This window comes from Dromiciops gliroides, chromosome 4 (assembly GCF_019393635.1).
Source record: "Dromiciops gliroides isolate mDroGli1 chromosome 4, mDroGli1.pri, whole genome shotgun sequence".
Classification (NCBI taxonomy): Eukaryota; Metazoa; Chordata; class Mammalia; order Microbiotheria; family Microbiotheriidae; genus Dromiciops; species Dromiciops gliroides.
In genome coordinates, this window is record NC_057864.1 from 27,490,653 (window position 1) to 27,507,117 (window position 16,465).

General features: G+C 52.6%; 1 protein-coding gene across 1 annotated transcript in view; it reads left to right on the forward strand.

The window, feature by feature from the left end:
• The window catches only part of TTC39A (tetratricopeptide repeat domain 39A), a 58,849-nt gene that overhangs the window by 8,978 nt on the left and 33,406 nt on the right, over positions 1-16,465 (forward strand). The window contains 3 exon segments of the mRNA XM_044003073.1: positions 13,692-13,758; positions 13,760-13,823; positions 14,161-14,343. Coding sequence (XP_043859008.1) covers positions 13,692-13,758; positions 13,760-13,823; positions 14,161-14,343 — 314 coding nt within the window.

Genomic DNA, 16,465 nt, shown 5'->3' on the forward strand with positions numbered 1-16,465 from the left:
GGGATCATGGGACTGAATGCTGAGCACCTGAGAAATGATCTCATCCAAACCCCGAATCCTGAAGAGGAGAAGGGAGTCACCCCAAGTCATGCAGATCATCTGGGCCCTCAGCCACCAAAGCCAGGCTCTCCCATCCTGGTGCAGGGGCCCGAGATTTAGGGAGAGGGAATAGCTGGTGTCCTCGCCCTCAGCCAGAGAAAAGCCACGTGCACAACAAGCAGGGTTGCAGAATCTAGAGATGGAAGGAACCTTGTACAGTCCAACCCCCTCATTTTACAGGTGAGGAAAGTGAGACCCAGGAAGGCAAACTGACTTGCCCAGTCTCAGGGCCAGGGATTGACCCACTGACTCTCCCTTGAACTGTAGCTGTTTCCCTGAGACACAGACAGAAATGTGATTGGTGCCTGGACACAGGGGAAGCCCGCAGTGGAGTCAGAGGAAGATGAGATCTCAGGGAGGTCCTCATGGGCCAGGCCAGGGGGCGGCCTTCCAAGGTGGATATGATTGGAACAAGTGGAGATGAGGGGGTGGGCTTTGGAAGGCAGGAACAAAGGTGGGGAGATGAGAAAGTCCAGAGTTCATGACACCCGGACTCAAAGGGAAGTAATATGAATCAGGGCTGGTATGTTAGGAAAGTATGTCAGGACTGGCTCTCTGAGGGCCTTGAGTGCCAGCTAAGGGGTTCAGACTTTAATTGGCAATCAGTGGGGAGCCATGACGAGTCTTTGAGCTGGAGAGTGATGTGATCAGACCTGTGCCCTGGCATGACTGTGCTGGCAGCCCATGGACGGGGAGAGATTGGAGGCAAGGAGGCTGGCTGGGAAAATAGCCAGGGTGGGTGAGGCTGAGACGTCAGCCCTGGTAGTGATGGTGGTAAAAAGAGGCGGGTCCAGGCAGTAATTGTGGAGATAAATCACTAGGAGTTGGCTACCTGAGGCAGAGAGAGAAGGGAATTGGGGATGACTGGGAGGTTCCAAGCCTGTATGACTGGAAAGCTGGAAAGGGGAGCAGGTTTGAGGAGATAAGCAGTTTTTCTTTGGCCAAGAGGAGCAGGAGGAGCTGAGGGAAATTCTGGATGGATGGGCCCAGCGGGCATCACTGGCCTGGGCTCCTAGCCTCCCTGAGTGGCCCCCCTACCCTGTCAGTGCCCTTGGCAGGAAGCCTGCTCATTGCCTCTGAGCTTGTGCACAGAGTAGGTGCTTCTAAGATGTTAGCACACTCAGGGAGGTAGAGAGGTTGAGCAAGAAGTCCTGATGAGGGCACCGACCTCTCCCACTGTGAGGCCGGACCATGACACTGCAGTGGCCGGACCATGTGTGTCAAAGTGGGGAAGCCAGTGGCCCCAGGGAGAGAGAACTCTCTGAGGCAGGGCCAAATGCCCTTCATGGCTCAGAGGGGCCTGGGGCTTTGTGTTCCTGGGCCAGTCTCCTGTCCCAGGTTGTGGGGGTGCTCCCTGGGTCATGAGGTCAGCAACAGTAGCTATCACTGACAGCACCTCCTGAGCCTTCCCCTTTTCTCTGGGCAGGTCCCTGGCCCAGATTGGGACAGCTTGGGGTGAGAGGCTCAGGCATCACACTGGACTTTCCCGGCCTTCCCAGGTCCTTCCTTAACCCAACGAGAAGCTGAAACAGAAATTAGTGGGATGGAATAGGAAAAGGGCCCGGTGTCCAGCCCCCAAACCAACTAATAATGATACAAGCCTACTATTTTAAAGTTAGAGGAGCCTTTAAAGGCCTGGTGGTATAGAATAATAGCAGTGCTAGCTCCAGATCCAGCTGAGCTCCCATCCTCATTGCACCTCATCTGAGGCCTGCCCTGGATTAAACTGAGGCTGTCTGTGGCGAATTCTCCCCCAACTCCTGAGATGTGGATTGGGCTCCTATCAATTAGGCGTGGGACTAGAAGAAAGACCTACCCGATGTGGCTGGGATAGGGGGAGTGAGTGAGTGTGAGTGTGAGTTGTGAGAGTGTGAGTGAGGAGAGAGAGATGTGTGTGAGTGAGTGAGAGAGAGGAGAGTGTGTGAGTGTGAGTGAGAGAGTGTGTGTGAGTGAGAGAGAGAATGAGTGTGAGTGTGTGAGTGAGAGTGTGTGAGAGTGAGAGTGAGTGTGAGTGTGTGAGAGAGAGAGTGAGAGAGAGAGAGAGTGTGTGTGTGTGTGTGTGTGTGTGTGTGTGTGTGTGTGTGTGTGTGTGTGTGTGTGTGTGTGAGAGTGAGTGAAAGAGAGGGAGAGGTTGAGGTTCCTGGCTTTTTTCCAGTTCAATAGTTAATAAGATACACAGGGAACAGTGCTGCTAGCTGACACTGGCTTAACACCTATACCTGGGGAAGTGCCCTTTTAGCTCTAGTATCGGTTTGGAGCTTCCCTGCTAGTTAACCCATTGGAATATAAGCTTCCTGAGGGCAGGGATTGCTTCCCTCCTGTCTTTGGATCTCTGCCAGGCCTGGCACGATGCCAGACCCATGGTTGGCTACTTCTAAAGGCTTGTTTTATTGATCGATTAGAATGTTTCCAAGTGAGGAGAGAGACTCGGAGCCTGTAATGTCTGGCCAAGGTCACCCAGTTGGTGAGCGGCAGAAAGCAGGTTTTGAGGCCCTGGGGCCCTCTGCATCCGAATCTGATGCTCGTTCCACAGCCCGCCCACTCATGGAATATCTCTCCATGACAGCCTGGTCTGGTGAGTCGAACCCCCACTTGGAGTCAGGAAGACCTGGGTTCACATCTGACCTTTGACATGGCTCAGTTTTCCTTTGCTGTAAAGTTAGGGGAACCCCTATGAATCTCCTTCTAGCTCTCAATCTATGACCCTGTGATGATCCCATGCACAGCCTCTCCTCTATGGACGGAGCTGAGATTCATTCATTCTTTCTTCCATATGCTGCTGAGTGAACACCTGCCACAGGCAAGGTCCCATGCTGGGCCCTGTTGGGGAGGCAAAGATGGATTGGCCTTGTCTCTGGTCCCACAGGACCCTCTGTCTAATAGAGGTACAAGACACACGGACATATCACTGCCTCCTCTCAACGTGCTGGAGCAAGGGTCCCTAGACAGGTCCCAGCATCTTGCCAGAGGGTGATTCTGGATATGGGTCCCACTCCTGGCCTTTCTGGGCTCAGCTCCTTAAGAAAGCCCCTTTCCCTGCTGGGCAAGAACACTGCCCTGGGAATCCCCCTCTGCTCTATAATGGCAATGGGCAAGTTCAAAACTGAGATAATGCACAATCCCAGAGGTATCTGTCTGGGAAACTACTTACTGAGATGAGTATGCAGATGAACACTTTGGGGGGAGGCCTGAGGGGGAGATCACTGTCAACCTGGGGGCTGCTGGGATGGGGAGGGGCTGGCTGGAACTCAGCCTTATGGGACTGGTAAGAGCAGAGGGAGCTGGACATTCTAGGAATGGGATTCAGCCTGAATGAAGGGCCTACAAGCCAAAGCACCCACTGTGTGCTCAGCCCTGGGAAATACATACAACTGGAAACAGAGAGATATTTCTTGCCTGTAAGAGCTTACCTTCTAAGGAGGGAAGAGTAAAGGGGGGAGGGGGAGACAGGGAAGTCTGATGCCCCTCATCCAATTCAGCCCATATGAATCTTTGCCATAATGACCAGCCCAGTGACCGTGTACCACAAATGGATGAAAGTAAAAGCACTTACTGTGTGCCAGACACGGTGCTAAGTTCTTGGGATACAGACGCCAAAGCAAAAGGATTCTTGGCCTCAGGCTGCTTATGTTCGGTGGAGGGAGACTGAACGGGGCGCTGGTCTGCTGCTGTCTCAGACCAGAGGGAGAGGGGGAGGCCCCATTATTATAAACTTTAGTCACAGAATGTGAGAGCTGGAGGGGACCATCGTCTCCCTCCTTGTCCTTTAAGGCCCCTCTCCAATGCTGAAAGTTCTTCCTGATCAGTCCGCCCCATGTCATCTCTCCCTTCTCTGAGCTCAGCACTCTGTCTACCTTGTGTGACACTTAGAGAAACACAAGTTAGGATTGCCCAGGACCCTCCCCCTGGCCCCACTCCCAGCCTGCCCAGTGGTAAGGCCTCAGCAAGTGTCTGGGTCTCCCCACACTTTCCCCATTTCTAGCTGCCCTGCATCCCTTGCCAAGCTGAAGGAGACCAGGGTGTGGGTAGTTCCTGCCCTTATCCCTGGTGTCCTAAGGAGGTGTTCTTCAGGGCCCCTGCACTCAGGTCTTCCCTAGAGGAGGATGAGAAGCCTGGGTGCCCACTGAGGTGTTGGTGATGTCCGGCATGCTCACATGGGCTGTCAGATGTGCTGGGAGACTGACCACCTAGCTTAACCTGAACAGAATGTCAACTTCCGGATACCGAGGGCCTAAAAAAAAATCAGGACAGGCCAAAAGAAAATGAAGCAACAGGCTGGGTGGTCTTTTTACGTGGATTCCCTGGACTGGCCTAGTTTGCCTTCATGGGCCTATGCTGTAATAGTCCTTGGAAACTACAGCTTGGTGGCTTGGTGGATAGAGCTTTGGGCCAGGAGCCAGGAAGACCTGAATTCAACTCTTTTACTGCTGTCTGCCTCAGTTTTCTCATTGGTGAAATGGGAAGAATAACAGTACCTACCTCCTAGAATTGTGAGAAGTAGATGTTTAAACATATGTAAAGTACTTTGCAAACCTTAAAGTGTTGTGACTTATAAAAAGTTCAAGAGACATAGTTTCTGGGTGATTAGTCATTTTGTTAATCATGCTAGCAATAATCAATAAAAGGGGTCAGTAGCACTCTTGAATGCTAAAGACCCTTTATGGAACCCACTCACACTTATAAGCCCTTGGAAGATTAAGTGTTCCTGAGGGGTGGCAATCAACTCTAATTGGGTTAACAAATAAAAGAGAAATGAATATTATAATGAGGGGTAGGCTTATTCTAATGAGGGCTTTGGGGAGGGTGACTCTGATAACTCGATCTTGGACCTATCACTCTGTCTAGGGTAATCTAGAGCAAAAGGGGGAATCCACTTTTGCCCAGACCTGTCTGGAGTTAAAACACAGTGACCACAATGGGCTGGAATCCATCCCTTCTCCCAAACTAATGTTTCTAAACCTTTTGATCAGATCTGAGTTTTCCAGCTGGGTCACTTTCACCCAAGATTTCATCTCATGATGAGCCCTGCCCTTCCACAGGCCGCCTGATAAGCCACAGAGGCTGATTTCTAAGTGAGGAAAGGAAGGGGAACAAACCTATAGTCCTAATTCAGTAATTGTCTATTAAATATAGGAGAAAATGATCATTTTTTCTCAGTGCTAATTATTACTATTATTATTTTTATCATCCTCCTTCTCCTCACCATCACCAAACGTAGATGATGCTGTCCACAATTTCTTTTTTTCTTTTTGTTGGGTGGCTAAATGATTTTATTTGTTTTCATAGGCTTTTAGTTCCAAATTTTTCTCCCACCCTCCCCAAGATGGGAAGCAATCTGATTATAGGTTATATATGTACAATTACATAAACATATTCTGCATTAGTCATAGTGTGAAAGGAGAATCAGAGCACAAGGGAAAGCCTCAAAAAAGAAGGAAGAAAAACAACCCCAAAGTAGAAACAGTTCAATCTGCATTCAGATCCACAGTTCTTTTTTTCTCGATGTGGAGAACATTTCCATCATGGGTTCTTTGAAACTGTTTTGATCATTGCACTGCTGAGAAGAGCCAAGTCTATCACAGCTGATTCATCATACAATGTTGTTGTTACTGTGCCTCACTTCTTTTAGATTTCCTAGAAAGGCCTTCTACTCCAACATCTCACAATTGGAAGAGAACAGCCTAGAGTCGGGGGGAGGGCTAGGGCTCCATCATTAGGGTAACCTGGATGACCTGTTTATTCATCTGTTAGATGAAAGAGTTGAACAAGATGGGGGCAGACAGAGATTAAGTGACTTGCCCAGGGTTACACAGCTAGTCAGTGTCTGAGGTCAGGTCTTCCTGTCTCTGTGAACTGTGTCTGACGCACCATCTCGCTGCCTCCTGGGAAGGCTAAATCTGTTGAATTTGAGATGTTTACAGGATATCCAGGTCAAAATATCCAATAGGCATTTGGAGATGCAAATCTGGGGGGCAGCAGAGAGGTTTGGGCTGGAGAAGTAGACCTGAGAATCGTCAACATAGGGATGATAATTGAATCCATATGAACTGATGAGATCACCAAGGAAACAAGAATAGCACAGGACAGAGCTTTGGGGGCAGCCACAGTTTAGCAGCTATGACCCGAGTGAGGATCCAGAAAAAGAGAGGTAGGAAGAGAGGAGAGACAGAGAAACAGAGACAGAGAGAGATGAAAGCCTAGGGAGGAGGGGGTGATGGATAGTGTCGAAGGCTGTAGAGAGGTCAGCAAGGTGCCCTTGGATTTGGCAGCTAGAGATCATGGTGACCTTGGAGAGAGCAGCCTGGGTGGAATGATGGGGCCGGAAGCCAGACTGTGGAGTGCAGGGGAAAGGGAGGCACCTGTTAGAGAGGGCTTTCTGGAGGAGCTTAGCCACAAATGGGAGGAGAGAGATGAAGGAGAGCTCTTGGGGATGGATGATGGGTTTTTGAGAATGGGGAGACATGGGCATGTTTGTCGGCAGGAGGAAACAGCCAGCAGACAGGGAGAGATTGAAGCTAAGAGGGAGCGGGGATGGTAGAGGAGACGATTCGCGGGAAGGAGATCCCTCGTGTCTGTGGAGGGCTCGCCTTGGCAAAGAGAAGGGCCACCTCATGCTGTGAGACAGGTGAAGGTGGGGGTGGTGGCAAAGGGCATCTGGGAGATGTGAGTTGAAGAGGAGGGGAGAAGAGGGAGCTCTTAGGGAATTTCTTTGGTGAATTGTGAGAACAGGTTTTTGTCTGAGAGGGTCCAGGGAAGGGGACCCTGGGGATTTTGAGGAAGGATGAAAAGGTTTGGAAAAACTGCTTTGGTGAGTGAGATCGTTGATGGGGGAGGCATGAAAGGCCCAGTGGAGGTGATGCTGCGTAGAGTCACAGGGTTTTGTGATTTCCCCCATTCTCGTGCCGTAGGTGGGGTAGGAATAATCCACCTTTGAAGCTGGCAGGCCACGATCTTTGATGGGCTAAGGGAGCCAGGGGCCCCTCCTGGGCCTCAGTCTCCTCTTCCATAACAAGGATTAGAGCAGTGTGTGCTGCTCAGCTAGAAAGGGGGAGGCGTTAATCCATACACGGGATCCCCAGAGACTCACATAGTGACCTGGTTTTAAAGTGTGATGTTATCTGAGCTTTGTTGAGCTCTTATTTATTTTGCTTAATATTTCCCGATTTCTCTTTACTCTGATTCAGATGGCATTGAAGGCTGCCCTGTTCTGAGGCCTCTGAGGTCTCCTCCCAGTCAGATCTTGGATCCTTGGATCCCACCTCCACAGTCAGCCCCTCGTAGGGTGTAGTGAGGTCTGCAGCAGTGTGTGTGTAGAGTGCTGGAGGGGCCCTATTTAATGGGGGCTGGAGGAAGAGACAGAGCATAAATGCTTTGCCACTTCCTGGCTGCAGGACCCTAGAAAGAGACTTCACCTCTCTGAGCCTCAGTTTTCTCATCTGTAAAATCAGGGAGCTGGACTGGATGGCCTCTGAGGTCCCTGTTGGCTCCATGGTTCCAAGGGCCTTCACCTCCGTCGGCCTCCGTTTCCCTGTCTGTAGCATAAGGCAACAGGACTGGCTAGCCTCTGCTGTCCCTTCCAGCCCTAGATCTTGGATTCTGTCTACCTCTGGGGCCCACTGAGACCCCACGCTGCCCCTGGACCTCTGCTGGAGAATGCGAAAATCCGGTGACTTCCAGAGGGAGCCTCCCCTGTCTTTGTGGGCAGCCCCTGGCCTAGGCCTCTCTTCTTTGCAGGGATTGGCCTGAGCTCTGGCAGGGTTGGGAGGGGAAGGGACAGCTGTTCTAGCAGCTGTTAAGAATGATGGGAAAAGAGAGGCAGGCTGGGAAGCAGAAGGTCCTTGGCCCAGTAGACTGTTTGCTGTGGGGGGCGGGGACTCCTGGTCTGAGATTTCTCTCCCCACTTAGCAGCCACACCTATTCCCCCCCCCCCCCCAGGATTCCCGGAGCTCTTTGCTGCCTCCTCTCCAGGGGGGTGGGTACAGTGGCCTCTGTTCTGCGGATGGGGAAACCAAGACCCAGAGGCAGGGGCTCTTCTGCACATTCTCAGGCAGTCCGTGCCAGGGCTCAGAGAGAAGGCCGGCCTTCCAACTCCAGGCTCGGGCTCCTTCCCAGCCTGGGTCAGGCAGGTGCTGGTGGTTGGCTGACACCCTCTTATAAACCATGCCCCACAGATGGTTTGGCAGCTTCTTCCTACAAGGGCAAGGACTGGTTCTTCCAGCAAGGACTGTTTACTCCAAGGGGGAACAGTCACCCACACAAAGCATCTTAGTCTGCTGAAGTTTGCAAATGTTCGGTCCCCTCATTTTGAGGCCGAGAACAGGAGGGTGGTAGGAAGGACAACAGGTGCTAGACTTATTCTCCTGTCTCTTCCGGGGAAAGGAACAGGAGAGCTGGGCCCAGGCTCCGGCCCACCATGGCTCCCCAAGGGTGTGACCTCCCAGGAGCCCCTCACCCTCTCTGGGCCACTGCTGCTTCTTTTGTCAAGGAAGGGGATCCCAGAGAAGGCTCCCTGAGGACACTCCCAACCCTGGCTTGTTGTAGTTCTGAGTACAAGGAGAGGAGGGCAGCAGGAGCCCACCAAACATCTCTGAAGCACCTACTGTGCGCCAGGCCCCGAGGGAGACATAGCGTCCACAAGGAGCTTCTGTTCCATTGGGCAGAGACAAAGACAAAGATACATAGCTACACAGACGGAGATAAAGTATGGGAAAAATAGAGGAAGGAAAGACTATTGACAATGGGGGAGACCAGGGAAAGCTTCAGGGAGGAGGCAGCTCAGCCTTGAAGGGAGACAAGGCACCTAAGAGGCCTTGATGAGGAAGGAGGGTGTGCCAGGCAGGGGGCACAGCCAGGCCAAAGGCACAGGGGAGGAGTGGGAGATAGCATCACGTTTGGGGGGGCAGCCATATGGAGTTCACAAAGGAGACTGATTTGAAATCAGGCCAGAAAGGTGGGTGGGAGGCAGGTTAAATGGCCGACATGGGGGTAACAGGGAGCTCCTGAAAACTGTTGAGCAGGGGAGTAACTTGGTCAGACCTGCCCAGGAGTCAGGGCCCAGGTCAGAGGCTCCTGCCTCACTCCTCAGGGCCTGAGTCGGGGTGGGGTTGTGTGAGGTGCTGGGGGACAGCGCTCAGCTCCTAACTGGTATTTGGGAGACTAGGAAGCTGCTGAGTGAGGATGATGGTGCCTCTGGACAGAAAGGGGCAGATCCTTGGGGGATCCCATTTGGCATCAGGGGGTCTGCGAAGGCTGGCTCTGGGCGTGAGTCCCCTCTTGGCCAGGCACAGGTCATGTGACCCTCTGTTTCCTCATCAGTAAAATAAGAGAAGGGCCCTCGGAGGGCCCTTGCAGCTCTGGGTTGGTGGGCCTAAGAGGGAAGTGGGCCAACGGGCCATTCAGCCCTCCTCGGATCAGAAAAAGGAATGCCCACTGAGCACACCCACTGGGTGGTCATCCACCTTCAGTGAGGAGGCCGCTCCACATTGGGACAGCTCTCCTCCTTAGGAAGGAATTGGTCTACGCCATCTCACCTAAATTGTGCTCTTTACAACTTGCACCCATTCACTCCATTTTGAACACGTGGAGGCACACTCAGGGAAGAGCCTGGGGCAGGACAGACAGATCGAGGAGCATTAAAGACATGGCGAGGTCACCCAGGGAGACCGAGACCCCCCTCGGTTTGGGTTAGGTGCTTTTAGGTTCCTTCCCGCTTTGAGATTTCGTGATCTCGAGCAGAGAAGACAGAGCCTTGGGGACCAGGCCTCACTGGGGGCACGATGAGGATGAGCAGCCAGCAGAGGGGCAGAGTGGGAGCAGGGAGACGTGAGGACGCTGGTCTCTTCCTCGGCCCTGTCCCCTCAAGGTGGGGCCTGTCGACTTTTCCCATGGGCCTCAGAGAGGATATTTCTCCAGCCAAGCACCCGATCCTAGCTCTTCAGACGCTCTCTATCCTCAGATTGTCTGAAGTTCTCCTTGGGCCGAGCCCAGCACGGCTCTTCCTCTGGTGTCGTGGTCACATTCCCTGTATTATGGTTTATGGACTTGTTGATATTAACACAGAATATTTACCGAGTGTTTGCAGACATTTAAACGCTATGTAAATGCTAGTTCTTCTTCTTATTCCTCCTCCTATTTGGAAATGAGACCATGAGCCCAGAGAGAGCAGTGTGGGGGGTGGGAGGCTGAGTCATATTTCTTCCTTGTATTCCAGGACCTCACCAGGTCCCGGCCCATGGCAGGCTCTTCATCAGCCCTGAGTGCAGACCCGAGACCTAAAGAGAGCTCACATCAGTGTTGGACTGTCCAGCATGCTTTCCCATCCGCTGTCATATTTGAGCCTAGGTCATTGTGTCACCCAGCTGATGTTGTGCCATTTTCCAGATAGGGAAACTGAGGCACAGAGAAGAAGCGATTTTTCCTAAAGTCACACAGCACATCTGTGGCAGAGCCAGAGCTCCAGCCCCTGACTTTCAGGGGCCGTGTCTCTGTTCTGGGCCAGCCTGGGCTGGGGGGAGGGCAAGTTCCCCACTCCTGGCCTAGTAGAACCCACACCTCTGAGATCAGCCCTCATGGCCCCCAGGATGGTGCCCTGCAGTCCTGGACTGCTCAAGAGAACATCTCCTTTGGTGCTCACAACAACCCTGGGAGGGAGGGGCTGTGACTATCCCCATTTTACAGATCAGGAAACTGAGGCTAAGACCAGGTGGAGTGACTGTCCCGGGGTAAGCATCTGAGGTGGGACTTGACTCCAGGCCTTGCTGGTTCCAAATCCTTTGCTTTGCCAAGGCCTGATGAGAACAGCAGGGCGGAGCCCGGCCTGGGGATCCCAGAAGGCCTCGCTGAGGGGGCCAGCTGGTCCCACAGGCTCTGGCCTGGCTCTCGGGGGTCCTAGCAGGAGACTGCATCTGAGAGTCCCCCAAGTTCAGGGTGGGTCCCAGAGTCTGGCCAGGGGGTGGGGCCCCTCAGGATGTGGTGGGTGAGGCGCTGAGGCTGGAGCTAAACAAACTGGCTTGTTTGCTCTGCACACATAGAGCCTTGAGGAACAGGGCAAGTCTGCCTGGGGGTGGGGGGGAGACAGCCCCCCACCCCCACCCCCACCAAGTACAAAGAAGCAGTGGGTATAGTGGGAAGGGCCCCAGCCTCACAGTCAGAAGGGCCCCTGGATGGGTGACCTTGGACAAGTCACTTCCCTTGTCAAATCAGGATAAGAAGCCTTGTGTTGTGGGACCTTAAAGTGGGGGTGGAGTGACACGAGGACAGCAGCTCCATAGACTCAGGGGCAGGATCAAGGCCAGACCCCAGGCCCTGAAGTAGGGTGGGGCTGGGCGAGTGAGACAGTGACAGGTTGGAGACCAGGAGTTGACTTAAGAGCTGGTAGGAATTTGATGAAGGTGGAAAATTTCAATGGGGGTAAGGGGGAGAGGAAAGAGACAAGGAAGTCCTCACCCTCAAGTCCTGTCTGTGTGACCTGAGATAAATCACTTCCCCCTCCTGGGCTTCAGTTTCTTCTTTTATAAAATGGGGGGGGGAGGGGTGAAGTAGATGGGTTCTGAAGTGCCTTCTGGGCCAGGAGGTTGGGGGAGGGGAGGTGGTCCTATAGAGACAGAGCCAAGGATTCTGGGAATCCCTGCTAGACCCTTACATTCTCCCCACCCCCAAAGTCTCAGCTCAGGCCCCCACACCCATGAGATCTGTGCCCAAGGCTGAGCTCTGCCACTGAGATACAAAGCCAGAGTTGCAAGGGGGTCCCAGGGACCTAAGCTCTAGATCTGGGTGGGGCCTCAGAGATCCTGGTATCCCACCCTGAGGAGGAAGTGGAGGCTTCGGAAAGTCAGAGGCCGATAAATGTGGTAGGACTTGAACCCAAGTCTCTGGGCTCCAAAACTAGATCCGTCTTCAGCAGAACATGCTGCTTGTGTGACCCTGAGCAGGTCCCTTCCATTTCTGCTTGGTGCATAGGAAGCACCTGATACACCCTCATTCCTTCTCCTTAGTGATGGTTCTAAAGACTCCTCTCTCTTCACGCCTCTCTCAGCCCAGAGCCTGGCACAGAGTAAGCACAAGTGTTAGCCGTTATCATGCTCATCCTCAAAAATGACTGAGAAGAGGAGGCGCTTCAGCCAACCCATTGACCTTCTCCCCCATCATTTTCTCTCTCTTGTCTCTTCCTTGTGTCCACCAAGGCCAGTTGGCCCTGTCTCCTCGGGCCAACTGCATCCTCCACTTGTGCCCCTTCCCCTGTTTTCAGCCCCTCCCTATCTACAAGTCTCTTCCCTGCTGCTTTAAAACATGCCCAGGTGTCCCCCAACCTTGGGCCCCACCACCCTCTCAGCCTCTGTTGTCCTTCCAGGGCCTCCTCTTCCTAGAACAGCCGTGCCCGTTTCCCAGCAGCCCTGCCCTAGTTCTGGCCATCTCTCACACTCCCGTCTTTAGACTTTTGTCCAGGCCGGTCCCTCTGCCTGCAAGGCTGCTCCTCCTCGCCTCCGCCTCTGAGAATTCCCGGTCTCCTTCAGGCTCAGCTGTGACATGGAGCCACTCTTGTTCCTAGAACTTCCAGAGCCTCCCCCTGCCCCACCCAGCTGGTGCTTCTTTGTATAGACTTGGCACATGCTTATTCATGTTGGCTTGGGATGCTGGACTCCAGCTGCCCATCCCTTCTTTTCTATGATAATCTTGGCTACAGGCAGAGCCCTTCAGAGGAAGCAGATCTTCTCAGGCATTGGAGGGCTCCTCGGATGCCGCTTTTCCTGGAGATGCAGCCCCCCCACCCAAGTTTACCTACCACTTGTCTGGCTACTGAGGCCCCACCTGACTAAGGCTAATGGAGAGGTTGTCACCAGGACAGCCAGACTCCCAGAGGGGCTGGAGGTGAGAGGAGAGCCCCCACAGGCGGAATCACAGACCCTGCACCACAAGGAGCAAGTGCGGATGTTACTAAACCCTTCACCAGGCCATCACCTGGCCTGGCGGCCTGGTCTGAGTAGCCTTGCTGTGCTCAGCTGCTGAGCAGTTATTAGGTACCTCCTATGCCAGTGACAAGCCATTAGTAGGTACCATATTAGACACCTTGTATCCATGTGCCTCATGCAGTGCCTGGCACACAGTAGGCACTTAATAAGTGCTCGTGGTTGGTATGTGCCTGCTAGGCGCTGTAGTGGTGGCTGAGGATAAAAGACAGGCCCCTGCCTTTAAGGAGCTTAGATTCTGGTGTCAGAATGCCTCATTGGTGGCTATTCATAGCACGCACTAGTGTGCACAGAGGACTCTGAGCTGGGCTTGGGGTCAGGCAGACCAGGATTCAGATCCACCTCAGGCCCAGCCTCTCTTAGCCTCATTTTTCTCATCTGCAGAATGGGGGGTGACCCAGAACACACTTGAGGATGCAGCAGGAGACTATGTGTGAAGCACTTTACGAGCCTTATGACACTACATTGACTCCTGTTGTTGTCTGTAGGGTCCTGAGCCATCCCCCCCATCTGATGCTCACTCTATCCATGAAGCTTTGAGTCAGAGCCCGGCCTTCCTGGACTTGACCTCTGCTAGCCATTCAGGCTAGCTCTTCTCACAGCTTCCACCTTCTTTCTTTCCTACAGAACCAAGGAGAGCATGTACCACTCCCTGACCTATGCCACCATCTTAGAAATGCAAGCCCTGATGACCTTTTGACCCCCAGGACATCCTGAACGCCTGCAACATGATGAAGGAGCCCAGACCCGGTGCCAGAAGTAAGGGGCAGGGAGTGTGGGGTGCCAGTGGGCGGGGCTTGGTGCCAGAGGAGGGAGGTCTTGTTGGGGGGTAGTGGAGGGGCCTTGGCAGGCATCCCTCCCACTCTAGCGTTCCATCCTTCCCATGAGCCCATCTCCCAGGGGCAAATAGACAGCTGCCCAGTGGGATGTGACTTCTGAGTATGTAAAAAACCCACCCGTCAAAACCCGTCTTTATCCTCACCCCTGAAATGCCTGAAATCCCCCCCATTCATAATTCAAGACACCTGGTCCCCAGCCTGTAGCCAGAAGCTCAAACCCCCTACTTTGTTCCCTGGCCTCCACCCTTGTCTTTGAGGCCTGGAGCCTCCTCTCAAAGGGGCCTGGAATCTCTGCTACCCCGGTTGTTGCTTTGAGATGCCAACGGCCAGAGCTGTAGCCAGTAATGTCGGCACCTACATAGGCAGTGGTGAAACGTACCCACAATTCAACATCTCAATCCAAATTCAGAGACTAGGGGTGATGGAGTGTGAAAGCTGGGGTCCTGGCCCCTCGTGGGCCTCAGGACTGCAGGCATGGCACAGGGGAGGAAGGCCTCCATCCCCAAACATCTTATTATAACTAGTTATTTTAATAGAGAGCCATTATGCTCAGCTGGTTCTATACTCTGGACCAAGTATAATGTTACTCGTGCCCTAGGGAAGATTTCTTTTTGGGGGGGGGGCAGAGCAATGAGGGTTAAGTGACTTGCCCAGGGTCACACAGCTAGTAGTGTCAAGTGTCTGATGTTGGATTTGAACTCAGGTCCTCCTGAAATCCAGGGCCGGTGCTTTATCCACTGCACCACCTAGCTGCCCCTGGGCAAATTTCTGATTGCCCCTAGCTCTGGCTCTTCCCACTGTTCCTAATATTCCACCTTTCTCTCCTGATGTCTGAGCCATCTGGAATTTATGCAAGAACATCTCCTTGCAAGGGGAAAATGCCTGTGGGAGACCCTATTTGGGCTATGGAGGCATCTTGGGGTTTAAGGCAGGTTTGACTCAATTTAGCTGACATTTTAGCGAGCGCCTGCGTGTGTGCAGGACCCGTTTCCGTACTGGGGGAAGCTAAGGTGGGAAATAGTACAGGTCTTGCCCTCAGGAGCTTACATTCTCCTGGAAGAGACAGAGAAGCCAGAACACTGATTCTAGGTCGAGGGGTGTAGTGTTCCAGGAACATTTGAAGAGGAAGGATCTTATTCAGTGGATCAGGGTGGATCAGGGAAGGCTTCTTAGAGGATGCAGGGCCTGAGCTGAGACTTGAAGAAGAAGAGGATTTGGACAGGCAAGAGGTAAGGAAGGGAGGCATTGTGGGCTTGGGGTCTGGCCTATGCAAAGGCATGGAGGTAAGAAAGAGGCGAACAGAGGTGGGGGAATAGCTTAGTGATTAGCGAGAGTAGGAGAGTGAAGTGAGGCTTGGATGAAGGGGAAGATGGCCTACGATAGTTTTGGATTCCTTATGCAGAGTTACCTTCTACTTTCTCATACTTATCATCTACTTTCTCATATTGGAAGGGAGAAAACCAAGGCCCAGAATGGGAAATGACTTGCCCAAGGTCACTAGTGCAGCAATTCAAACCCAGATCTCTGGATTCCAAATTCTGCGCTCTTCCCATTCTGTTGTAGTAGACTTGTCACCTTGGCACATGGTGAAAACCCAGGAGAGGTATATAGCACATTGAATGATAGAATCAGGCTCTAAAAAGCTGTAGACAGGTTACAATGGTGGGATGAGTCTAAGAAGATAAATGGAAAGTCTTTCACTTGGGTTCAAAGAATCAGTTTTGCAAATACAGTGGTGGAGATGTGGCGAGGCAGCACTTACTATGGAAAAGCTCTGAGACTTTCAGGGGGTTGCAAGCCTGGATTGGCAGCCAGAAAAGGTGGTCTTGGGACTGGGCATCAAGAAGCAAAGTGTACAGAATGAAGGGTTGGCAACCCCACTCTATTCTACCTCACCTCATTCCATAGAGAGTATTGTGTTGGTGTTCTGAGGACCAGTTTAGGAAGGACACTAGCAAAATAGATCCAATCTCTAGAGCCAGAGGGGACCTTAGACCGTGATCTCATCCAGTCCCCTTGTTTTACCGGGGAGGATGCTCAGGCCTGCTTGGAGGGTGGAGAGGGAAGTGACTTGGCCAAGGTGGCCTGCTGGTTAAAGCTAAGGCCAGGATTTGAATCCTGTTTTCTGACTAATCCAGCTTTCATTCCTCCCCAAGATGGGGAGGTATCTGGTGAGAGCCATGCCTAGGAGGCTCAGTTGAAGGAACTGGTGGTGTTTAGAATGGGCTGGCAGGGCTGTCTTCAGGGGCGAGGAATTTGGCTTATTCTGATTGGCCCCAGGAGGGCAAATGGGTGGGGCTTCCCGGTGTGTGTGGATTTCAGCTGGAAACTGATGGAATACCTAGAGGGGGGAGCTATCCTAAGGTGGAAATGGACTGGTTTGGAACCAGTGAGGTCACCATTGCTGGAGGCAGCCCAGCATCTGCTGGATGGCCACCTATGAGACACACTCTTGCTCACTTTGCATCGTGCCTGGAAAATAGTAAGTGCTTAATAAATGCTTGTTGACTGACTGAGGACTGTTATGGGGATTCTAGTATGGAGGAAGATGATCAATCAATC